This window comes from Onychostruthus taczanowskii, unplaced genomic scaffold (genome assembly GCF_017590055.1).
Source record: "Onychostruthus taczanowskii isolate IOZ18803 unplaced genomic scaffold, ASM1759005v1 scaffold31, whole genome shotgun sequence".
Classification (NCBI taxonomy): Eukaryota; Metazoa; Chordata; class Aves; order Passeriformes; family Passeridae; genus Onychostruthus; species Onychostruthus taczanowskii.
Window position 1 is genome coordinate 1,027,303 of NW_024500461.1, and position 26,583 is coordinate 1,053,885.

At 36.7% G+C, this 26,583-nt stretch overlaps 1 protein-coding gene across 1 annotated transcript in view; it reads left to right on the forward strand.

The window, feature by feature from the left end:
• The window catches only part of OTOGL (otogelin like), a 90,059-nt gene that overhangs the window by 5,062 nt on the left and 58,414 nt on the right, over positions 1-26,583 (forward strand). Inside the window, exons 5-23 of the mRNA XM_041409739.1 lie at positions 1,059-1,157; positions 1,792-1,946; positions 4,592-4,713; positions 5,861-6,066; positions 8,743-8,870; positions 9,534-9,640; positions 11,821-11,927; positions 12,619-12,744; positions 13,447-13,555; positions 13,795-13,841; positions 15,193-15,338; positions 16,882-17,005; positions 18,650-18,827; positions 19,565-19,689; positions 21,562-21,771; positions 22,593-22,758; positions 23,828-23,902; positions 24,433-24,485; positions 25,149-25,311. Coding sequence (XP_041265673.1) covers positions 1,059-1,157; positions 1,792-1,946; positions 4,592-4,713; positions 5,861-6,066; positions 8,743-8,870; positions 9,534-9,640; positions 11,821-11,927; positions 12,619-12,744; positions 13,447-13,555; positions 13,795-13,841; positions 15,193-15,338; positions 16,882-17,005; positions 18,650-18,827; positions 19,565-19,689; positions 21,562-21,771; positions 22,593-22,758; positions 23,828-23,902; positions 24,433-24,485; positions 25,149-25,311 — 2,446 coding nt within the window. The remainder of the gene's footprint in view (positions 1-1,058; positions 1,158-1,791; positions 1,947-4,591; positions 4,714-5,860; positions 6,067-8,742; positions 8,871-9,533; positions 9,641-11,820; positions 11,928-12,618; positions 12,745-13,446; positions 13,556-13,794; positions 13,842-15,192; positions 15,339-16,881; positions 17,006-18,649; positions 18,828-19,564; positions 19,690-21,561; positions 21,772-22,592; positions 22,759-23,827; positions 23,903-24,432; positions 24,486-25,148; positions 25,312-26,583) is intronic.

The window sequence follows — 26,583 nt, forward strand, 5'->3', positions numbered from 1 at the left end:
CTTGGTATTTTCACAGTATCTATGTATATCTGGAAAGCAGTTCTTAAATGGAAAAAATTCAAAGCTAAGCATGGAAAGGAATTTTCACAATGATGGATGATATTCCTCACCACTGCTAGCTTCTGTGTGCCTTTACTCTAAAGGTCCCATTTTTTCTCCCATTTAATGTCACTAGCTGCTTTGCTCATTGGGAATGGAAGGACCTGTTTATTTCATTTACTTCCCGCCTTTTGTGGTGCTTTTTAAATCTCCATCAGCAACATTGGAAGCATTTGTATGTATGTAGAGTTTTAATCCTACTCCAAGAAGGCAAGCAACTATCTGCAAAAACTGATTAAGTTTTGCTTTGGGACTATCTTTCTTCTCCACTTTTGGGGAATGATAATTTAGACCTACCTCAATGAATGATTAGTAAATGACAAAGAGGTCATAGCTTTCAAACAGACTATAAAACCATTTAATGCAACTGCTTCTGGAAAAATTACTAATTATAACATAAAACAAGCCATTCCCATGGAATATAAAGTCTCTGACTCCAGTCACCTCTGAAGCAGAAATAACCTTTTAGCTGACTTTTTTTTAGAATGTGGGGAAGATTGTTTAGGACTGGTTTTGACTCTAAAATATATATTCTGGCCTGTTCATAAATTGAATGTACCCTTTGCCATAATGTTTAGCAGGGAGAAGCTGAATATATGTATAATTATACTGAATTTAGTGAATTAGAATGATCTGTGTACTGTATATTTTGAGATCAGCAGGACTGGGATTTGATTTCTTTACATGGGAACTTGACCTTTTGTTTGCTTGGAGGAGGCTGACCTTTTGCTCCTTTGTTAGTTTATAAGTCTCAAACCAAATGAGAACCTTGCTTCTCTTTTAACTAAGGAACACGAAGAATTAAATTAAGCATATGTTAACAAATGGAGATAGTTGTTGGTTAATTTTCTCATCTAATATAGCAGCTTGTGATTTAACAGTAAAAAGATTTAACTGGGATCTCCCAGCCTCTTTGCAAAATACTGTATCTACTAAAAGTTTGGAATGCTTGCTTGCAGGTTCATGTCCTCAGGAGTGCCTTAATGGAGCAGCCTGCAGAGAGGCAGGTGACTGTGACTGTCAGTTATTTCAGGCTCAAGGAAGCAGGTGCCAAATTGGTAAGTTTTTTGGGCCAAAATAGTTTAGTGTCAGCTTTCAGGGAGATTTAGGATACAGATTTTGAAAAAAAAATATTATTACCAGCATATTTGTGATTATTTTGTAGCAGGACTCTAATTTGTCCAGTAGCTAGGAGGATTACAACTATATGCATTAGGGACATACAGAAAGCAACATCAGAAATGCCTACATTTAGCACATGGGCTGTAATGGTATATAGATACCATGACAGATAGACCATTGTCTAGTACATAAGTAGTCAGACAGCTTTTTTTTTTAAAGTTATCTGAAAAACCAAAAACCACTGCATTTCTTTTAATAAGCAGTGGTTTATTGCAAATTAAATTACCTACTATTTAAATACACTAGTTTCTGGAATCTGCTGTGTGTAGGAGTCAACAAGAATTGTCTTCCAGGATGTGCAGAATATCTAAATCCCTTGCCTCTACTTGTAATTGAAATGTCTCCACTGAAGCAAATAAAAACTTAATGATGATTGCACATGGCTAAAACTGCAGGCTTAAGACTAAAAAGAGTGCTGACTTTATTTAAAGTTGAAGGCATAAATTTATCTTTTGTACTTGCTAATTTTTGATGACCATGCTTCTTGTAAACTCAGTGTGTTCTCTTCAGTACCTAACACTGGCAAGGACCGAGATGGGATTTGCAAATCCTGGGGACAGTATAGTTTTGAAACATTTGATGGCATCTACTACTACTTCCCAGGGAATTGCTCCTATATATTTGCAAAAGACTGCAGTACTCTGGAACCTCAGTACACTGTTTGGGTAAGTATGTAAACATACACTAGAAGTAAGTATGTAAGTAAACATAAAAGTAAATAAGTAAAATAAGTAGAGGGACAATAAATGTATCAAACTGGGCATTAATTGCTTAAATATAAAACTGTGGAAATGTGGAAAACTTCTGGAAAAGCCTAAACTTATGTGCAGTCACTCAAAATACTAATGAAATTATAATCAAAAGAGTCAGTATATTAAAAATAGTATTTCTTTCTCCTCCAATTCTTAATGGGGTATCTGCTCTCTCCCTTCTGGGAACAAAGTGGGTCTTAAACAAGACCCCAGAAACTTTATTAAACTTCAGCCATCAGGCTTTTAAAATACTGAGTTGCTGAGTTGCTGAGTAAGTGCAAACAGCTATCACTTGCCTAATAGCGAGGAACACGAATGTGCTAAGCCCTAATTCACACTATTGGCGTGCTATGAGGATCTGTTTCCCTGGCCTATGAGATTTGCTCCCCATCTTGTCCCCTCTAGGAATTTGCATTCTAATTTTGGATTACCTCTACATCATGCAGAGAAGATTAACTGCTCAAAAGCTTTCATCTTCACCTGTGTACGGAAGGCACTCTTTTTAATAATTTCTAAAATTGCTGAGTATCCATGGTTAATAACATGTGTTAATAACTCCCTATACTCTCTTTGAAAAGAGATGCCCTGTTTGTCAGGCTGGTGGTTGCTATGGGGAGAGGATACAAGATCATTCTATCACCTTACTCACAATGGTTGGGATTCGGTGCTGACTGGGCAGGGAAGAAGCGACAAGAGGGGTCCTCATTTTGAGCACATGTGTGTACAGTCGTCACAGGCATGAGGGCAGATCTAGATACTGATTTCTGCTCTGAGGACTGTTTTTCATCTATAAACAGATGACCTCTTCTTCCCTCATATAACAGCACTTAGTGAGGATAAATCTACCATTAATACTGCCATTTCTACCTACTCAAGTTACAGACAGTCACTGTTACACCTGCCTTTTACAATTTCATTTTAATTATTTGGATTCTCTATGCAGCTGTGACCTCTTAAAGGTTTTCAGAAAGTGCTGCAGCAAAGTCCAAGATTATATTAAAATCTGGAATCATTATGTCAGTGGATTCCAGTGGCTCTGGAAAGAGAGAAGGTTCTATTCAATCGTTGGAACAAATGTAATGTTTTACTAGAAACTGAAAATGTTTACTCAGCAAAGTCATAAGTAATGTGAGACTGTAGACAGACTGGGCAACGGAGAGACAAAAACCTTGCCAAATCCTAACCTTATGGTCCTTCTGGCTTTAATAATCCACCCCTCAAGAGGAGAAGAAAACATAAGAATTATTTTGATATTCCTTTATTGTGTTTCTGTCTTGGGATGGGCTTATGTAGAAACCATTTACCAGGGCTAATAACTTTTATGTTGTCTTTAATTATGATTATCTTTATACATGTAAAGGCTCCTAATGCTTTTCCTGACCTAGTTTATTTCACTCAAAGAAACAGTAACTGGTTTTTACTTCCAGATTTAGTGTCAGTCAAGGAAGATTAGTTTAAGTATTCATGAGCACTATATGTGTTTACTTACAGATATTTTCTTCAAAACAGTTATATTTACAGCCTCCATCACTATGTTGGTAAAATGTTCCCAATTACAAGTTTATTTAGCTTAACAGCACTGTCAAGTAAACTGGTAATGAAATTCCCAGAGAGTAACATAAGTCATATTTGAGTTACCTAAACTCTGTCTATATTTTAGTCTGGGTAATGATAGGCCTCTAAGATTCAAAACACATTCCCCTCTCCCTTCAGTGGTGTCTAAATAAGCTCATGGTCTTTTGAGGCACAATTGGACATCCTACAGGTTTGGGTGGCTCATTCCCACTGAGATTAATGAAAACAGTGTAAATTTTGCTCAAGCACAAACCCACAGTTTTCAAGTCCTGAGAGTACTGTATTTGAGCAACATAAGTTGATATGTGACTAAGCCAATCCCCTGGCTCATATGTATTATGGAGAGATGCACACTTCAGAAGAGTCTGCTTTCTCCGTTAGCAGGGCTGGAAAGCCAGTGCAAAATGGATTTTAACAGATCCATGTAATTTAGATGCCTTCTGTAATCTGTGGGAGCACTTCAAAATCTCAAAAAATCCTGAGTGGTTCAGGAGTGTATGCTGTAGTTCAGCTTGCACCAGTCTCACCTGGAAGGAGAGTGCTGCTATTACACTGAGGTTCTGTATGGTTTGTAATCCTCTTTTATAGATCAGATCTCTAAAAAAGGAGAAGTAGGGGTGTTTCTTCAGTGCAGGTAACAAGCTCCACCTTTGGCCTCTATAAGCTAGCTCACTACAGTGTCTCTGAAGTTTGTCAGTGTAAAATACCTGACTCCTTTATCCAGTTTTTAGACCACTGGCTTGTGATGCTATGCACTATTAAACAGTTGCTCTATTTCTCAGTAGTATTGTGTCGTGTGAACTTTGAGTTTTGCATATCTTTGTAATTGTGACTTTGCAATATTCTAGGTATTTATTTTTAAAGCTCTTTCAGTAACTAGAGCATAAAAATGTAAAATATCATATATGAATTTAATAAAAATGGTGCAAAATTATAGAGGACAAGCATTTACTCTTACTGCGTGTCTATTTTTTCCCTCAAAGGTTCATAACAGTCCTCACTGTTATGGTTCAGTATATACTTGTCATAGGTCTATCAGCTTATTTTTTTCAAACCAAGAAGAAATAATGATTTCAGGACATGAAGTAAGAAAAAATGGAATCAGGTAAGTGTTCTAATGATGAGTTTTAATATTTTATTGCAAAAAGATAATGTGGAGTTTGGGAAACTGATGATTCTTACACAATCCAGATAAAATAATTTGATCTGTACCTTTAATGATCCCTTGCTGTTCTCTCTTGGGTCTGATAGTGCTGTAGTGTGAGCAGCTCTGACAGTACTGATGTAATACACAAGTGAAGATGGAATACACTTCCTGCATTTATTGTGTTCAGCTTCTCAGCTGTAACCTAGCAATTATTCATTCCCTCTTTTTACAGACCAAGTCTGTGTCAGGCAGTCCCAGCTAATCCCTGGTGCATTCTGATAGCATTTTGAACAAGGCAATCATTATTTATTCTTTGTAGCTATAGCTAATATAAGGCATGATCTTCTTCTAGATGAGTCTGAATTGGTTAAAACAAAGATCTTAAGTCCCTTTGGGGCAAAAACTCCACAAAGTATCTCTGAGGTACCTAAAACCTCCTTACCTTTCTTTTTGTAAGTAAAAAGATGCCCCTAAGGCTATAATAAGTATATTTTACTGGTTGATAATGTAAAGAAATTTTAAGAAAGTTGTTGAGGTGCTTTTGCCATCCCCTCTGTAATGCCGTTAGTATCTGAGAGTGGTAGCTACAGTGATACTGTTCAACCCAACAGAAGCAACTTTGGATGACTATGATTAGATCTGTGCTGACTATTGTCCAGTTGTCTTTCACCAAAGGAGGAAGAGGTACAACTTTTTTGTCAGTGGTGTTTTCTGTACTGCAAGTTTCTCCTTTTGCAGATGTCTAACCCAGGGATGACCCAGTGCCCAGAAGGGCTGCTGGTGCTTCCTTGCCCATGCAGCATGCTTGTGAGCACAAGTATTCCTCAATGCAGTGTGCCAGGCTTTGAAAGCAAAGATGCATTATTCTTTCAAGCCTATTATTGGTACAACTGATAGGTGTATGCAGCAGAAAGCACTCATTCTTGATGTTTGATATAGAGAAGTAAACATAAGTTAATAAAAACACGATGAAGAATTGAACAGAGTGACTGTGTATGCCCAGGGAAAAGTGTTTGTTGAGTTAGTAGGTGATGTTTTATGTGGTATTTTTCTAGCATGAACCTCATCTCGTATGAGATCTTTGATGTAGACAACATTTTTCCAGATTAATATTGCCTCAGACAGTTGGAAATGCTTTCATTGAGAGACTGGCTGATTATATTCTGGTGAAGACTACCTTTGGTTTTTCGCTTGCTTGGGATGGAAACTCTGGTATTTATATTAAGCTGACAGAAGATCATAAGGGAAAACCTTGTGGCCTTTGTGGAAATTTTAACGGCAATAAATATGATGACCTGATACTTCAAAACAGTAAGTAAATAGCTTACCCTTACTTTGTGTGAACAGTTTCCATGTTCACTTTAAATAAAATGCTGTATAGATATAATGCTGTGAAAAGGCAGTCCTGTTTCAGTTATTTCAGTACAATAGTATATCTGCTCAACTTTTACTTCTCATCATTAGAAATGGAAAGAGAAAAGGTCCTAGTTTAAGAAAGTATTTATATGTGCATTTAAACCTTTTGCTCAGCAAAGCAGTTGGATATGATGAAAATGCCTTCAAACAATAAATACATAAACAAATGTTTATGGTTTTCTCTGTGTTTAAAGATGGACAGAAGAGCACCATCTCGAGTCATTCTTTTTTAGCAGCATCATAAAAATCCTAGATAAAATAAGTAAAGTTCTTTGTATCCCCTTGCTGGTATGGTGGACTAAGGTCTTCTGACTACCCTCTAGGATGAGGAGCTGCTTTGTGCTGTGTCTGAGGCAGAGATGAGTTTTTAAACTTGTATTCTGTAGCCTAGGTAGGGAATACTGCATGGGGACTTTTGTACTGCTTGCAACTAATGTGAAAAAAAAAAAAGGAACAAGAAAAAGCTTGAAAACATGAGGATTTTTCTCACTCTCTCATACAAACAAAATAAGATTGTCTTACTGTTACCATTAACTGCTGAGAGAATCTAGTCCCATGGCTCTGCATGTTCTGAAGTCACAAAAGGTATCCCACAATAACTTTTTTTCCTTTTTTAAATGGTTGGCAATGGAGCTTTTAAACTTCCTTAGGGAAGGAATGCTCACTCTATGTATCTTTGCATAGCCTTTAAAAATCAACCTGAGTATACATTTTTCATAGCTTTTCTGCCATGAGAGCAGTAAGTTCTGTGCAGTAACTTCTGCTCACCAGAGTACAGTAAGTTTAATAACCAATTTAGTCTGCTGATGTGTAATAATAAACAAAAATAATATTTGGAGGAAATAATGAATTCATGTGATGTCTAAAATTCAATAATTTCAGTATCTTCAGTTGTATTACCTGTTATAAAATATTTCCAGCTCATACCTGTCTTCATTTTCAGAGCTAATTTTTTTCACCATGATCCTTTCATCTAGCATTTTTCTTTATCAGAAATGATAACATTATTGCAGTGTTCAAGTGAGAGCCAAATGAATTACTTTAATCTTGAACCAGTTGTATAACATGGTGCCTTAACTCTGCAAATACAAAGCATGAAATTCTGAAATCTTCACAAGAACAGACTGCTAATTCAGATCTGTTCCAAGCTGCAACATTTTTCTAAGAATTCCTAAATCTTTTCAATCATTTGATATAATGATTTCTCTGTTCCAGCTCAACTACTTCCCTGAGTAGTGTAAAGGTAGCTCTTACATCTATCCTGAGTTTTCCAGAGTCCAAATGATCATTATTTGTAATGTTTAAATAAATATGCTGCATATAATATCCCATTTCAAAGTACAGTTTAAAGACAAACTAATTTTCTGTTTCCTTATCTTCACCTTTAATGCCATCTTTGTGTTGCTTTAATATGAAAGACTGTGTCTGTGTATAGAACTGTTTCAAGGACAATGATTTTATTTTGAAGTATTTTTTTAAGACTTAGAAATTTTTTCAAGCCATGTCAAAATGTACATAAAGTATTTTTAATGTTCTTGTTGAATCAGAGTTATAGCAACAGGTTGATCTCTAGATTAAACCCCAGCCTTTTGTGTTTGGGAAAGGTTTTCTGCATAAAGAACTACTCTGTCAGAGAGGTAGAAATATTTTAAGTCTCTCTAACTCTTAAGCAAAACAGAATGATGATTAGGATATTATCATTTATTTGTGGAGATCCAAGTATATGTATCTCATTAGTATGTTCGTGGCTTTCCACATTGCAGTGTTCAACTTTGTACCTCTTGTGCTAGAAGTTAGATGAAGTTTTGTATAGTACAGATCTGTGAAAAAAAACCCCTCTAGCCGATTTAATTTCAATAGCCTGTCTCCTAGCCACGCGTGGATATAGATTACCATAGCATAGAAAATTACTGTCAGGTTCTTCAAAGTGGAGGCAATATACCCTTTTAAACCTAACAAAGAATGTAGAGAAAATGCAATATTTAGTTCTTGATGCAAGTATATGGGAATTTTGTGTCTGTTTTCTTACTGCCAACCTTCTTGTATGTTCGTGTATCTAAGCCTGTTGCCATGGCTTCCAGTCATGCATCTTGTTCATTCATTCTTCCGTGCTCACGCTGTGAGGAGAGCTGGGCATCTTGTGCCTATGTGTTGTAGGGCTTTTCTGCAAAAAGGTAAAAGGAGGGAGATAATAGCCCTAACTGACCTTTCTGAAACATGATGAAAAGACTTAAGTTGCTTCAAAGAAATGCATTTTTTTCTTAAGTATTCAGTGCCTTGCATTTGTCATTATTTGTGTATTTGTCATGAAATTACCAGTGATTGTGCTTAAAATAACCGAAGCCAACATCTTGTCATGTATTTTTTCAACATTTTTATTTAATTGTAGTATAAAATACAACCTGAAATAAAAAAAAGAAAAATATTACTTTTCTTTATGACTTCTACTCTGAAATCATCTGTAATTGAGGTAATGAACACATTGAAAAATGACTAAAATTTTCAAAGCTGTCTTTTGTGTTTATGTTGACAATTTTTTGTTGTTGTTCTCCCAACGTTTTTATGCAGTAGGTGAATATACAGAAGACATTGCTGAATTTGCAAATAGCTGGGCTGTGCAAGCCTCAGATGATATAGTTTGTGTCCCTACTGCCTCAGATTTTTCCAGTCCTTGCTCAGCCAATGCAGAATCCACTGAGGTAAATTAATTATATTTTATGTATATACATAGATACATGCATATATATACATGTATTTTCTTAATCTTCTCTGCCTACTGATGGTACAAGAATCTAACAACACGCACGATGTTGAAAAGCCTTAAATGCATTGAGACTTTGGGAAAGATTCAGATCGGGGCTGTTGCTAGGGAGTGCCTGAAGTTCTTCATACGTTTAGCTTAAAAGCACAAAGGCTCAGATTGGATGTGCCAAGTGGCACCAGACTGCTGGCAGAGCTCTTCATTACTGCATTAAACTTGGGTTCAGTTTCCAGTTCTGGCGTCTTGCGCCTCATTATTTTAGTGATTGTGAAATACTGCAGAAATAGTTGAAGGTCAGCTACTGTATTGACACAAAATACTTTTCTTTGTCATTTCACACTTTTTCATCCCAGGTGGTTTAGGACCAGCATGCAGTCAAGCAGACCTAGGCACAGAGGAAAAATTTTAGGAAGAATAATGAAAGAGATATAAATAGTAAATTGATACAGCACCATGCTCAAATTTTAATGGCTCATAAAGGTTATAAAGGGTTATAATGGGTTATGAAGGACCTTAGCTTAGGGAAACAAAGCTAAAGAGAATGATGCCTGTTCAGAAAGTATTGGCTAACTTCCAGTTACTGATTCTCCTTAATGCACAGGACATATTCTTCAAGTGCCAAATATTCCTACAGTTTCCTTTTCTCAGCTGTCATGAAAGTATAGATCCGTATTCTTATATTTCAAGCTGTATGAATGATCTTTGCAGGTAAGCACTGGAATTCTTGTGTATTTAATCTTGACACACGAAATGAATGCTCAGTCTTTTGTGTGGGACCAGAATGAAAGAACACTGAGGAAAGCTGGGAAGAACCAAGTCCAAAATGAAAGAGATGGGGTTTCTCATGGGTGATTTGTGTGGGAACAAAGGGCACAGAACCAGCCTGACAAGGGAGATTTTGATTGCTAAGGGCTTACACAGATTCAAGGAAACACTACACAAGTAAGTGTAAGGTAAATTCATGGAGAATCACACATGAGAAAAGATGAGTTGCGAATCACAAAAAACCCATGAAACTTTTATCTGGAGGCCCAGAAACAGAACTATGTGGAGATGATAGTAGGAAAAATTAACAATACTGGAGGAGCTGAGCCATTTGTCAGACACAGCTGGACTGGGTTTTATGAGTAACCACTATCATTCAAATTAGTAGAATTTTTACAAAATGGTGCCATTTACTTAAATTCAGAGCTGCCAAAAGAAATTGAACTCATTTGCTTTGATGGGAGTCACACCCCCTCAGTTGCTGACATGGTAGGCAACATGGTACCCTAATTAATTCTAGTCATTCAAGTTAAAATTGCACTCTGGTAATTGAAGAGATAATTGGGCACTGTACCTCTTTCTTTTTGGTAAGGTTTTCAAATGAAGAAATAGGAGGATTTTTTCCAGAGTATATAATTCTCAGAGTATCACCAGTTTAATCAAAAGCACACAGAAATGATCACAAGACTAAACATAGGGATCCCTCAGTATAATCCATTACAACTTGTTAGTTCAATTTTTGATGAATGTTTAGTTTTCTGATTTACCACAGAGTCAAGATAGAAGAATTTGTGATTGTAGGCAAACACTGGTGTTGCTCAGAAAAGAGATGAGTTGCCTCTCCATGGTCTCTGTGTAACTCAGGAATTTACTGTGGCTTTTGAAGAATAATGAAAGCCTTTTTTTTTCAAGTAGGATGCTGAATCAGTGCTGTGGTGTTAAGGAGGGTTGGATTTTTTGTGAACAATCTGATGCATGTTGATGTGAATTTTGTGAATGTTAAAAACCTTGAAGTTTCTATGTCTCAGAAATTCATTAATTTAGGCTTATTTTGTTTGTAAAAGAGACCTCTCTTTTTGCGGCTTAGTGTCAGTTTATGAAGGTTTTTTTGTGTGGCCATAGTGTAGTCCAAGTATTCGTTCTATTAAGACCCATTTAATTGGATTAGATAAGGAGAGTTAGAGAGACTCTGATGACTGTTATAAAGAGCATAGTGGTGTTTGATTTGATAATAGATGTGTTGAAAGCAGAACACAAACACAATACAGCATATTCTTAAGACGATTAATTTTGGAAGCATGATCCTGTGTGCTAAGGGGCAGACTCAGTTGATCTGTCATAAGCGTGCTTATAATAGAAATGTCATGTTATGACTAGTTTATTTTGGCATCAAATCTTCCACAGCAAATGTGAGTTGTTCGACTCTCACAGTAACAAAAGTTTGGTGGTATTTCACTGTATGTGACTTACATCTGAATAAAATTTGAACTTGCCTAAATATTAATGAATGTCTTTTTACTTGATTCTGGTAAAAATGCACTGTACAGCTTCTTCTGTATAGACTAAGGCAGAAATCTTGTCTTTGCCCAAGACTGTGCTGCCCTGAGCCTGTCCACAGTATTCAGTAGATAATATTTCTGGCTCTGAGAACTTCAGCACAAGGTCAGGAGTCCACTAATAGGGTTCTTCTCATTTAAGTTCAAGGCAATTGGAGACTCGAAGTTCTCACTTGAACCGGAATGTCTTTTATAAGTGTAGGTCAGAGTTTCTACATCATGCGGGAGGGAGAAGCCTGAGACGGGGATCTTGAGACTGTTGAGTTGTTCATTGTCTTCAAGAAAAGGTCCTGTTTCTCTTTCACTTCAAGCAGCTCTTTTAAAAAATAATAGATTAGTGGTTTTGTTAATTGTTGTAATATTAAAATGAAATACCTTTTAGTGAGATCAAATTATAAAACTGCAGTGGTGTATTCAGTATAGCTCATTACTTTTTATATTTTCCCTGTGTGCCTTTATGACCCAGTAGTGTCAGGTATGTGTGAAATATCCTGTGCCATGTCACATGGCAGAAATTTTTAGATGGGATTTTTGTTCCTTGATTATTCTCTTATTTTATCATTTCAGAGTGGATGATGATGAAACATACTGCAGGGCAGTGACAGAGTACGCTAGAGCATGTTCTCACGCTGGGTCCCCGGTGCGGGACTGGAGGGATGACTTTCCTGCCTGTAGTAAGACTCTTCAATAAAGCATCAACCTTTGAAATATCCCATGCATTCAGTTCAAATATTCCCTCTTGACAACATTTTTCCTTGTAGAACACAAAGCTGATACTCAAGCTGATCAGCCAGTTTCACTCTTGCTGGCAAACAACAAAGTCAACGACATGCTTGAGGAATATTTTAATTCCATTTTGCTATGATTTAGATCCATACAAAATTCATGTTTCTGTGGATTTCTTGAAACATCATGTGTGCTGATCATATTCTAGGACAAAGAGCAAACATCTGTGGAGATTTGTTGTTGCTCTTTGTCCCAGAAGACCTCTCAGCCTCTACTGGCCCTATAACAGAATTAACATAGTTATTCAGCTCCTTCTTGTTATCACTACCACCCATCAATTGCAGCCCATTCTCATGCACAAGGCTTAGAACTAGCTGAGATATGAATACATTCACAGAATGTCACAGAAACTATAACTTATTTTGGAGAGATGATATAAGGATTTGCTAAAGAAAGACTTAAATATTGACAAGATCTTCACTATAGTTCATCAGTTAAAACTCTTCATTTTACTTTATCTGATTACCTATCTATACCAGAAGAGCTGCACAATGTTTATTTGACAAAAAAAAAAAAGGATTTTCTAGCATGGAAAGAGAAATTGCACTAATGTTCAGTATACCATGGGGTTTTTTTTAGCTGAGAAGTGTGAAGACACCTTTGTTCACCGTGACTGTATCAGTTGTTGTCCACCTACTTGCACATTTGAAAAGGATTGTCTTGGCAGCAATCTGCATTGTTTAGATGGCTGTTACTGTCCAGATGGTAAATATTGTCAATGTTATTTCAAAAAATATCTGTAAAGTTAGTATCCAACATCATAATGATGTCTAAATAGATTGTGGTTAAAGTTAATGCCTGAAAAATATGAATATTGTAAATTCTGCCCTAGATGTTGTTATTGTCACTGTGATCCTGCCCTTTATTGTGTGATAAACATTTATCTAGAATACAAAGGTGTCTCAGCGTGCAATATCAGTTAACATCTGGAGATGTTACTAGTGCTTCCTACAATAGGATATTGCACAGATTTAGTCTACTTTATTTGAATTATTCAAAAATCTGTAGAAATTTTGCTTAAACAGAATGTGCCATGCTCTGTACAAGAAACCGAAGTTTCTGAGACCCGTATGGGATAAAAATTATTGACTGGACTATGAACCATCCTAGTTCTAGACAGACTAAAGATAGTGAGATTTCAGGATATTTTCATTTTTGAGTTTGTACAGTTTTACGTGCTTAAGGCAGACATTTTTCATAAAACAATGATTCAGAGTGACAAATTACTAGGGAGCTGAGCTCTGAGCTCTCTGCACTCACTGGGCAAATGTTTTTGCTGGTCCTTGTTTAAGACTGATAACATCACCTCCTGGGAGATTAGAATGTTTGAGTCAGATGGGGGAAGAGCAGTGGTCTGGGGCTGGTTAATTTGTTTTATATATCATTAATTAACTTCTTTCCCAACAGGTCTCATTATGGAAAATGGAACTTGTATCTCTTTGTCGAATTGTCCTTGTATTTATCATGGAACTGCTTTCCCTGTAGGCTCAAAAATTGAACAAGAATGTAGCAACTGGTATGTGAAAGCCTGTGTGTTTCAATCTCTCAAGGACTACTGTCCATAGTTAGTTTAACATAGTCACACTTAAATTTTAAATAATTGTTACTGTTTATGTTTTACAGTCTGAGGCCTGTGTATCGCTAAAATATACAGGCTATTCTGTGTGAAATCAAGGCATATTAATTAACTCAGTACTACTTACTTTGCTAACAATCTGAACACTATTACTCTGTTTTGTGTTTGTATTATTTTAGTATTTGTGTTGGTGGCATTTGGAACTGCACTGATCATGATTGTCCAGGTATTTGTATTTCCTTACTCTTTTCTCACTTCATAACAAAAAATGCTAAACTTTTCTGAAGACAACAGAACCATATATGATCCAAGGCTTTTGGCTGCCTGTTTAGGAAGAAAGATTAAGCAGGTGGATATTGACAGTAGCTGTGGGCCAGCTGGAATGACGCTGTTATTTGCCTGATCATACTCATCCTGCCTTGTCCCACGTGCTTGCCCTACCTCTGTGCTACATCCACCTCTCGTTTTCTATCTCTTGTTTATGCTTAGTGTTATTTGCCACAGATGGTGGTTTTTTTATTGCCTGTGCAGTACCTAGGCCAGGTGTAAGGATCTCCTCACTTTCAGGTGCAACTTTATTGTAAGTAATAAGAAAACCATCATTCTGTTACTGTGGGCTGCATTTTCTCTCTTGTAATAGCAGTTCGTGTTTGAATAATCATCTTTAAAGATAGCATGTCTCTGTAATGAGTTACACAGAGGAACATGCAGCGGGCAGGTGATGAAACTCCCTTGATCTGTACCTCAGACAAGATTATATTATGAAACTTGTGAGAGAGATTTTTTTTTTTTTTTACAGAGTAAGGAGCCCTCTTTGAGTGAGGTAATAAGGCTTAACAGTTGCTAAGCAAAGCTTGACAGTGTGGAATTCCCACTGAGAAGCACTCTCTGTCTTGTGTGTGTTGTGTGTTCACGGGAGGGGTTTATTACAACTACTTTGGCCTGGTCCTAGGGACAGAGTTGCTGTTAGTAGTGGGAGCAGGTTAGAAGTGCTCCAGCAGAGCACCCCCTCCAGCCAAAATGGATCTAGTTTGTGTGCTCTGATGCCGTCCCATGGTGTGAATGAAAGTGTGGTACGTGGGGACAAGTTGGAGACTTGCTTCAGCAGTGCATTCCTGATTTGAACTGGAAAAACTCCCAAAAATATGTGCCCTGATGACCTGCATTCCCTTCATACCTGTGGTAACAAGCAGTTCCATAATACCTAGAAAGATGGAGAAGAGTCTTGTCCTCCTTCATACTGAGTTGTGGGGGAAATGACAATAAGATTCTAGGATAGTTCTGAACTGTAATAAAGAGAAAAGTCTTTTGTATTTTAGTCATAGGCATCTCACCTAGTTAGAACCAAAAGATGCTGCACATGCATGTGTTCTTTAGGACATGGTATCTGTTGGAAATAGATGTTTCTAGCAAAATTTGTTTCTAAATGCCATTATTGTTATATACATTAGAGTTGGTCTGGGTTATATACCTAGAAATCAGGAGAAAGTTTATCTTTTTTTTCCTCTCTTACATGATTTGCAGAATAACGATACATTCTTATGTGAATGAACATTCTTTATACTTTTTCTCTCAAGCTGAGTGCTCCATCACAGGCAGCTCTCATTTCACGACATTTGATGGACGTCATTTTACCTTTCTTGGGATTTGCCAGTACATTTTGGTAAAAGGCACCGGAAAAAACAAGTTCACAATCACTTTACAAAAAGCACCCTGTGGACAGGTAAGCCACTTTTTTAAAAAATGTTGAAACAATCAGGTCCATCCATATTTCATGCAATCTTCTATAAGTTCTACTGTAAACTACTTGGTAACATTAAATAGAAAACATAAACTGAAACCATCTTACAGCTTTTTTTTGTTATTGTTTGTGTTGCTACCTGTTATATTGCCCTTTGTAAAAGCTATTGAAACTTTAGAGGGATCAAGTTTAAAGAGTTACTCATTTATGCAAGTAAAAGTTGTATAAACAATTTTAGTCATGGTATCAACAGATGTCAGGCTTTGGAAAAGCTGCTGTTGGCAGAAAACGGTAGTTTTAATACATCAATATTTAGGCAAGAATATTTTTTTTTTGCAGTTTTAGATTTTATTTGATATAACATATTTAATTTGGAACAATGCCTTTTAGAAAACCATCTATGAGACTAGGCACCATGCTTGTTTGAAAATATTTTGGCAGACATTCAACAACAGGCTTTAGGAATCAAGGTGCTTATAAAGAGTACTTACCTGTGAGTAAGTATTTAATGATGCTGTTAGGCTCTCAGGAGAAAGGGCTTGAGGCTGTGACTCACAGCTGACCATGTGCTGAGGACTAGGATGTCTGAACACCTCAGCAAGGAACAATGCCATGTTCTGGGACTGTCTCTCATGTCCTTCTTTCAAAAGCTTGACTATGAGCTGGTGCCTTTCTGCCTTTCTTGTAAGCACTTACTTCTCCTGCTTAGGTGTTGAGACAGCTGTTTCTGTATTTCAGGTGGTCTCAAGCATGAAATTGTTGGTTAGTTAGTCACTGAAAAGTAAGGTTGCCACTGGTAATAACCCTTTGTAGAACTCTAGATACCTTGAAAAGTTTCTGGATGAAAACAGAGGGGTCCCTGGGGAGCATAAGATGCTTGGTTTCAGCTAATTCTGTGTTGGCTTTTGTCTTGTATTTAGGTTTGTAAATTCTGCCTGGATTGCACACTAAAATGGTGTGTGTGACATGGTTTATAGGTCACAATTTTTCAGTAGTCAGATATTTATAACTTAATGTAATATAATACTGGAGAATTTATGTAATTTTTGTCTGTAGTCAGAGATCATCACTACATTTTATGTGTGCCAAAGTTTCTTTCTCCTGCATTGCTGCATTTGTGCTCTGCTTGCAGCAGCTTGATGTGGGTTGCGTCTGACTCTTGCTCTACCAATGGTTAACCCATCAATGAGCAGTAGCCAGGGTGGTCGTGCAAATATGGAATTTTTAACCCAGTATCAGTACCTGGGCACCTCTATCCACTTTCTATAATACTTCCATAATAGCTGAAATGCATTCTCCTAGCATATGAAGATTATGCATAAGCAATATTATATGATGTTGTACATACAATTTTGAGTGCCGTGTTTAACACTTTGAGCGATAGTTTACAACAGATTTACCTGATGACAGTTCTGATATTTCCTTTCTATATGCTTTTTCCCCCCCCCCGTTTGTTTAGTTCTGTTTTCTGTGGTAATATTAATGTCATTGCCTGTTTCTGATGGTGAAATTTGTTTCTCCTTAGAACTTTGACCATGCCTGCATTGAGTCTATAACACTGGTTCTTGAGGATGATGTGAGGAAACAAGTAACTCTCACAAGATATGGTCAAATCCAAACTGTCCCTAACCAAGTTTTTAACCTCAACGGTAAGAAGTGCATGAAGAAGAATATTACCAGAGTTCACATTCTGTCTCTTATAAGCTCCAAAACTTTTTAATAATATCAGTCTATGAAAAAGGAATTTCTTTAAACATAACTTATAAAAACATACAATCACTTGCTTTTTAGAACATTAGTAATAATGATAGAAATTTACTTTTATCGTCTGCAAACCAGTTCTTCATTATGCCCTCATTTCTTTGCATTTCTTATCTTACAGAGTACCTAGAAATTCCACTCATTTTGTTTGTGTTTAGGGGGAGAGAGGTAAGAAAAAGAAAGGAGGTGAAGAGACCTTGATGCTAAGGTCTAGCTTGTTTAAAGCTTTTTAGGCGAAATAAAATGAAAAAGAATCCATGTGCTCTGTGCGATTTATATTGATTTCACTGTTGACTTATGTTGTGATTTCAGACAGATTACTTCATGGTTTTGGAAAGGATAGTAAAATAAACTAGCCTTAAAAGCATGTTATAAATTAAGCTCTGAAAGTAGAAATGATATTGCTAAATTTTGAAATTTACAGTGACCAGTTACTGAAATTTTAGTCTCTTTCTAAAAGAGTAAAGTGAGAATAAAGTTCTTACCCAGCCTTCAGCAAAACAGATTTTAGGGAGTTCTGTGCTGGTGATTGCAGTTATGTCTTTTTTTCATTGAATTTGTCTAGTCACAGCACTGCTTTTGGCATTGCATTCACATTTTCCTATGGCAATGAGCTTCATAGCTCAGTTATGCTCTATGTTGACAGTTCTGCTTCATAATTTGATTGGTAACTTCATTTTATTTCTTTTGAATTAGTCCCTACTCACTTTCTTGTCTCTTTCCACAGTCTGCAACAAATATAATCTATGAAAAGTATTTTGGTGTCACATTCTTAATAATTGTGTGTATCTAGTAAGTCTGATCCCCTAAGGACATCTTTAAGGATTTTATTTTCCTCTCTTGGTTTATGCATCTGAGTCTGTGTGTGTGTGTATGTGTAGAGGCTGCTTTTGAAGGTAGATCTGCTTTTGGCCTTCAGCTGCAAGTAGCCCAACAATGTGTAGCAAATGCATGCTGTGACTGTGAAATTTCCCTTTCCTCACATAATGGATTTGCTGGGAAGGAAAGCTGGGAGTTTGATAGGGGCTCAGTTCACATGCAGTCCAAGGAAGGAGCTATACTAATGTCATGTCAATAGTGGTAAGAGAGAACCTGCTATCCAAAAATTCAATACACTTTACAGTCATCTGTTACTCTTTAATATCAGTGCAGACTAAGAAACGAGAGGTTTCTTGTCTTGCCTTCTCATTGCAGAGGCTTGCAGTTGCATTGTTTTCTTCTAAAATAAAATAAAAAAAACCCCAAAACAAAACAAAGAGAGGAGCAAGTATGGTTTCTAGATAACTCACAGGTACAGAAAGGTGTGAGATTTTTTAATGTCAACAGTAGCTGGAAGTCCCAATTTGTGTTGTTACTGGAAATAAGCTCAGATGGAGAATGGGTGAGGATATTTGGCTGATGGCAAGGTTGTGCATAGTTTTTTATTTTATGCCTGAGTTTTCAAAATTTTTTTTTGCTTAATGGGTAAATCAGTACAATCTGGAAGTTGGGTTTCAGTGACTTTGTTTTTCTTCTTCTTTTGCTATGTTCAGGGGCTATTGAAATTCAGAATATATCTTCTTTCTTTGTTCAACTGAAAACTAGTTTTGGTTTGAAGATACTGTTTGCTAAAGATGGAGAGAGGATCTATGTTCAAGTTGATGTCAGATGGAAGAGAAGAACATTAGGACTATGTGGAACTTACAATGGAAATTTAAGAGATGATTTTCTGTAAGTTTCATGTTGTGCACTTATATTGTGTTTAATAACAAGTGAAAAGTTTTGTTGAACATAATCATCTGATTATTTCATTTCATTAACATGCTCAAATTTTATTAAAATAAACAATATAAAATGTCTTAATTAAAATGGCAGTCACTTTAAAGATGAAAGTCAAAAATTTAGGCATTCTAAGATGTTTTGCTAAGTAATTATAGAAAGATACCACATTATTTATAGAATGGGATGATGATATTATTTGAAAGCACTTTTCCCTTTCTTGTTGCTCCCTTATCTTCAGAGCAAATATATGAGCACTGAGAAAAAGAGTAGGTGATAATCTTACATCATTCTCACATGGCTGACACTTACTACTGCTTGATTTTCCTCCCCACATCAAGTTTTAATGTAAAAAAATGTAATTCTGAAACACAGGAATATTTTAATTAGAAGGGCAAAGTTTCCTTACTTTTAAACCTTATTTCCACCAAAGTTCCTCAAGCTATAATGTTACAAAACCTGTCTGCACAGCAGACTTGGAATGTAGGAACATTTTCCCAGGAATAAAATATTGAGGAAAAAGTTTCACATGCCCTCTCTTCTTTTATACCTCAGAGATGGAAATTCTTTTGGCACATTGACTGTTCTATGTGACTATGCATCTAAGACTTTTTAACAAACTCGTATCCTCACCCATGTACACCCCAAGGTCAGCAGGATGCTTGCAGTGTTAATATTTTCCTTTTCAGATCTCCAGCAGGGATGATAGAAGGGACCCCACAACTTCATGCCAATGCATGGAAGGTTTCCTCAGCTTGCTCCATGCCTATCAATATTCCTGTGGTTGATCCCTGCAATGTGAATCAGCAAAATGGTATATTTTCACACGGGAGTCTGAACTTACCTGTATCTTATTATTATGGGACAGTTTTTCTTTTCTCTGTGAAAAAGTTGCACATACATGTATTTCAGCTTCAGGTTTAGATATGCATTTTTTTGTTTTTTGGCATTGGCAAAGACCATTTTCCCATACATTTTATATGTAAAATGAAGTAAGTTCTTGATAAATAAAAGATAGTTGGTCATTCAGTGCTGCGTGTACTGGCTATGAGCACTAAATTCTGCTGTCTACTATACATGCAGATTTTTAGCTATCTATGGTCCTGTAAATTCTGCCAGTTGAGAGGCAGGATTGATGCATGATTGTTAAAGAAAATACAGGAGACAGTGTTGAGATCAAAAGTCCTGTCTCTGGCTTTTCCATGCTTATTGCATTAAAAATTTCTTTATCCTCCATCTATGTTCTCTGACAAAACTGATGCAGACAAACCGAGAGCCTTGAATTTGTTTAAATTCCTGGGCAAAGATTTAGTTTTGGCTGATTGGCATGCCTATGGTTTGTGTTGAACTTTCACAGTCTCCTTTTTGCATTGCTGTTCCTTTCAATTAATGAAGACAATGGGTAGACCATAGCTGCCAATTCTGACAGAATGTAGTCTAATATTTTTAATATTTCAGACATCAGATCTCACTAGGGATGTGGGCTTTATCCATATTTAAAGCCTGTTGAAGCAAGGCTAGAATAACAATAAATCTCTAACAATGTGGGGAATTGTAGGAGTTTTTATACCCTCCTTGTCTGTCTTCTCAAGACATCCAGATCTCTCAGCCAGATCAGCTCAGAGCCTTCATGCCTCACCCTCAGTTCTGTGCTAGCTCAGTGAAAGTGGAGTTTGACATAAATGTGGGCTACTTAAAGCAGGAGGGTGGACTGCATGATTTTCTGTGGATCCTTTCCAGCACAAATTTCACTGTGATCCTCTAATAATCCCTGTGAAAAAGCAGTGGAGTGAAGTGATCCACACCATGCTACAAGCACAGGCATCTTTTTCAGGTCTGAGATTATATTGATCTGATTAAACTAAAAAAAAAAAAAAAAACCAAAAAAAACCAACAACAACAAAAAAATCAACCCAAAACCAAATCAAAACAAAAAAAACCCAAACCAAAACAAATAAACAAAAAAAACCCCCCAAGACTGTTTGGTTACTTATTTTGTCAGGTTAATTTTCAACTGAGTTAAGTTCAGTCCTTGAATCTGCTTTACTGAGAGAGTCCAAAAAATGTGAAATTCTTCTGTCAGTGTCTGTACGTGGAAATGAACATGGAGGTTAAAGGAGAGGTGCATTCTTTTAGCAGCAAAAGTGGCTTAAATATAATTCACATCACAGAGTTCCTTAGCTATTCCACCACTTGTGGTGGTAGTCTGCTTCAGTGGCTGGAGGGCCGGAGGAGGGTTTGCTGCTGCTAGGAGGTGTGTGGCCAGTTTGGGATTTGCATGCCCTCAAGCTCTGCTTTGTAATACTTCCTGACACATCATGCCAGGAAGTACATGGCCATTGTTGATGTTAAAGCTAAATGAATGTCAAGTAGGAAAACCATATTCCAAGCTTTGGGGGACTCTAACTATTCTTTTGAAATACATTATTTTGGCATTTAAATGTTCTGTGCTATAAGAGGAAAGCATAACTGTTTTAGTATGATTATTTTTATCTTAAGTGGAGTTTGCTGTTGAGGGAGTTGCTTGTAATATCAATTTTAAACTATAGAATTTTACAGACAGACATTGTATACAAGTGTTTATATTGCACACCTGGCTATGTTTGATTTTAATACTCCGTGCTATTCATTTGACTAACTGTTATATTAAAAAGGACCTGGCTAAAACATTGTCTCCTTCTCTTAGCTGGGTATGCATCTCACTGTGATATCATCAACCAAGACGTGTTTGCTCCCTGCCATGCCTACATCAGTCCAGGGCTGTACTACCAGCTCTGCCGTTTCGACGCGTGCCAATGTGGAAGCAGCTGCCTGTGCAATGCTTTGGCCCACTATGCTCATGTCTGTGGCAAGCACGGCGTCGTCATTGACTTCAGATCTCATGTTTCTTACTGTGGTGAGTAACATTTCCATAATGGAATATCTTTTAGAAATGTGTAAAACTCTACAAATTTCAATCACTCCACAAAATACAGGGGTTGGCTTCTTTTATCTGAAAACCTAGAATTGTGCCATGGTGTAATGATTTACGAGGGGAGAAGTAAGCATCCGAGCTGGGGCCCCTGAGCTGCCTCATAGGGAGCGTCTGCTCTTTTTCTTGGTCACAGAGAGAAATTAAATTCTTTCTTTGAAGCCCTAAGTCATATGGAAGACCCTATTACGATAAAGTAGTCAGGGAGTGGCAGGAGTGGAGCCATTCCCTAAGGGAAGGCAAGCTGGGCTGGCAGGGTCTCCCTAGATTGGGCAGGGCAGGGTGAGTGATACAGTAATGATTTAAAACAAAGCATTTCACAGAATCTTAGAGCATTGTGAGTTGGAAGGGACCCACAAGGGTTATTGAAGTCCAACTGCTGTATTTCTGGTTCTAAGCCATATAGCAATGCCTCAGCCTTAGCTAGACCATTCACCTCTTGGAAGCCTGAATTACTAGATAGATGTCCAATTTTATATATAGAAAGAACAGAAAGATACTGTTTACAAAACAGATTATTCCAGTCAAAGAATTATTTTAACAAAAACCCACCTTAATTGAAATATTTTTAACTTTAGAAATTGGTAAAACTGCATGTTTCTCTCATGCTTTTCAGCTAACCCAGTGCAAGAAGAGACCACTTTGCTTTGATTTTTTTCAACTTCCATGATACACTACTTTGTTTTCTATTTTTCACATTTTAAGAATATGTTGTTCTCCCTTCTTTCTCCCTCTCTTTCCTCCAGCTGTGATGTGTCACAGTGGTATGCTTTATCATCAGTGCTCTTCTTTTTGTAAACATTCCTGTGCTTCACTTTCTATGGCAAATATCTGTGCTGATGACTGTGCAGAAGGATGTAATTGTCCTGATGGGAAGTATTTTGAAGAGTCGATCAACTTTTGTGTATCAATGTAAGTAATAAAAAAATAGAATATATGTATGGGCACATTTTCCCTTTTCCAGCAAGATTTAAAGTAGCTTTTCTGCTATTTCCCCCAAGATGTAGACTGCCTAGAGAAGTTAACAAACAATGTATGAAGATTTAATATTCTGTCTTACTAATCAATAGTGAGGCCTCATCTGTTACTGTGTGCACATACATCTGCTTCACTTTAGAGCACATGTGTCAAACTGCTTTAGAGAAGGGTAGTAAAACTTTTTAAATTCATGGGATAGCATTTTAATGTGAAAACCTTGTTTTAGCACTTGAAAAAAAAGCAAGAAGAAATCTATAAAGCAACAATCCATAAAGTAGGGGATAGTATGGGAAGAGTGGCTAGAAGTGTCTTTTTTCTGTGTCACAATGCAAACCTTTTCAGTTAAATGGGAGAAAATGGTCAGTGAGAGGAAACAATTTATGTATATTGAATACCCAAAATTTTACAGCTTACCACCATGGGTAGTTACAGAATTATTTCTGTTCATTACAAAATATATTTTGGAAAGGTCAGTGAAGTTCATACTGTAGGGATAAAGACTGTTTTAGACTATTCAAGAGTGTGAACTAACTTCTTATTCACATATTTTTTCATGGTTTCTAGGTAATTTTGTTGCTACTTCTAACCTCTCTGGCTCTTATCACAGAGTTAATGGATTTTGCTATGATAATGATTTTAACAACCTCATGTTTTTAACAATACTTTGAATAGGAACTGCATGTTTTCATTCTACTCCCGTAACTGAGAAGAAAAAGTCCTTCCTATTAGAATAATGCACAGAAACAGCAAATAAAAAGTACAGAGACTGAGGAAAATCCTGGCTTTGTTGAAGATGATAAGAGTTTTGCCACTGACTTCAGTACAATCTGTCATCTTTAAGTTTTTGTCTTTCAAAGAATATTGTACATATAAAGATTGAGTTAATGAATTAAGTTAATGTCATGATGAGACTTGTATATCATAACAGCTTGATAAATAGAGGGCCCTTGAATCCCATTTCATCTTGCTTTTCTACCTAAAGGCATAAATATTCTTTTAACAGATCTGGCTGTCATTGTCATTACAAAGGCAAAGCACTCCAGCCTGGAGAAATCCTACCTACGCCAACAGGCTCCTGGTAGGTTTGAGTGCAAGAGTTTTATCTTTCTTGTATCACAGCTCAGACACATCTTTAAGTGGTTTGAGAATTTTTCTCATGTAGATTGAAAGTTTATTGTATCGAGATTTTTTTTGCACACTGACTAAAAGAGAGCCTAGTATAAATTGGACTATGAACCTGATTATTTTAACAAAATACCTGGAAAATTCTGTAAACTATGGTGATTAAGGTTTTGTGTTATACTGCCTGCATCCTAAATCACCAGGCCCTCCACTCTCACAGGGGCTGACATGTTCAGCTTTTCTTTATTTCATTGGAATTTAGGAAATTACATAGTACATAAACTATGAATTTAGGCCCTCTCTACAGATCAGGAATTAGAAACTACCAAGAAAATATTGAGTGGAACTCAAGCTTTTGGATTTTAATCCTCTTTCTCCTCCTAATTTCTGTTGTTTAAATTAGGTTGAATTGTATAATCTTTTTTAACATGGCGGCTACAAAACATTTTTCTCTTGAATAAACATGGGTTTCCTTTTCTTTTCTAGTCAATGTTTGAATGGAACAGTGAAATGTATTGAAGCCACTACAGAAAACATGGGTAATTTACAGTCTTACGCCATATAAAACTTGCATAAAGAGAGAATTTGATATTGAATAGTAATTTGGTTTTCTCCTCATATGTATTTAAATGATGAGATACTTTATATCACAAAATATTTAAAATAGGAGGTTAGGAGCACAAATAGTCTTGGGTTTTTTCCCTCTTTTTCTGTAGCACAAATTCTACTACTCAGTCACTTAGGAAATTAAAAGACATCTAGGTCCATGTGTTCTCATAGGAATACCTATAATTAGGCTCACTGTCCATGATTAGGAAGCTCTAAGATCTTGATTTCTAGAAAGTAAACTTTTAATACATGTCTAATGGACTTAGAAGTACCTTGAAAATTATTGCACTTCTAAGGGTTTTTTCTGCCCTTTTCTTCTGTTTTTTTCTTTGTCATTAAGAATAGACTGTGTGTGAGATCCAGTACAGATACATCCAGACACTTAATATTATTGTTTTTAACATTAGAATCCATATTAATTTTATGTGTCTGTAATATAGATTATGTCACAGACTGTTATTCCAATTGCATTCTTATATGAACTGTAATGTAGCCTCCCTTTGTATCCCAATAAATTGTGAACAAAAACAAATAGAAAACCTTCAGTGTAAAAGAGCAGTTGATCTTATTTAACCTTCATTTTACATTTGAAGTTCACATATGCCCTGAAGGAAAAATCTACTATGACTGCAGATCTCCTGTGCCTGGTTTACCAGCAGCAGGTGTGAATTGTGGGATCTCTTGTGCCAACCTTGCCATGAACTTCTCCTGTGTCCCCTCACCACCCTGTGCAAGTGGCTGCATTTGCCCCCCTGGGTAAGCTTTGATGGAACAACCTGAAGCACAAGCCAAATGCAGATTTTCCACAGTTTAACTCTGCACTTTTTTTTTTTGCTTGTTAAATTCCAGTGGCATCACACTTCTAATTTTGAAACTATTGTTCTATAAATTGTTGCAGACGCACAGCTTACCATTCCAATTGGCTGGTATTTGGGACTATCTGGATGGGAGATGACTTACATCACTTGCACAGTGTAGTTTATTTGAATGCAAAAATGAACATAACAGAATATTTTGATGGAAACCGTTTGTGCTCCTGATTATTGCTGCCTAAGTCTTTGTCTCACCTAAATTTCTACTCTTACCTAAATTTCTACTTACACTGCTGATGCCCAGCCTGGGGCAGGGAGGGCAGGTGTATGGACTGGTTTCTGCCTTATTTCCCTTCCCTTCCTATTTCCCTGTCCTTTGTTTTCTCAGCTTATGTTTTTGGATTTGGTGCCCAGAAACAGTCTACTGAGCTTGGCAGGGGTCAAATCCAAGTATAAAATCTAAAAACTTCTATTTGTGTCAGGATCAATCACCACTTCTTCCATTTGTTTCCATTTCCTCCCCTGACACCTCCTGTGTGCATTTTCAGATTGAGGAGTCAAATATACTGTGCAAATTGCTGTAACTGCTGCTCATCTCAGGTGGAGTGCTCCATTTTTTTCCCCTCAGATTTCCATTTTGTTGCACTGTGTGTGTAGCCAGTGGTCTCCTGACAGTGTATCAGTTGTGCACATATCAGAGTATGAATATGACGCTGTCACCATTCCCCTTCCAGCACCTTGTGATGTTCATAGATGACTAAGCACTGGTGAAGGTAGAGATTTCAGGCATGGCTATTTAAGATCTCACTGGCTCTTGCATAGTATTCTGTAATTCTCTAAAACCTCTGCCTCAACTGAGAACTTAGCTTTCTGGACCATTAGTGTTATGAGAATAAACAATTATTTAGCATGAAAAGTGCATGAATCTGCAAAAGTAGTAAACTGGTAACAAACTGAAACATCACTGTGATATTTACATGAAATTAAACTAGCAGTATTGACTTGAAAGCTCATTTGAAAATTTGAAGAAACTAAAATAAAAGTTAAAATATCAGAGCTAAAACCTTGCTTTTCACAGTCATACCATTTCAAATTGACTATTACTTGATTATTTTCTGAGATATATCAGGAGTAGAAACAAGCAAAATCCTAAGTTTCTGTCAAATAATAGAGTAAAACACATGAATGATTTTTATCGCATAAGAGAATAAGCAGT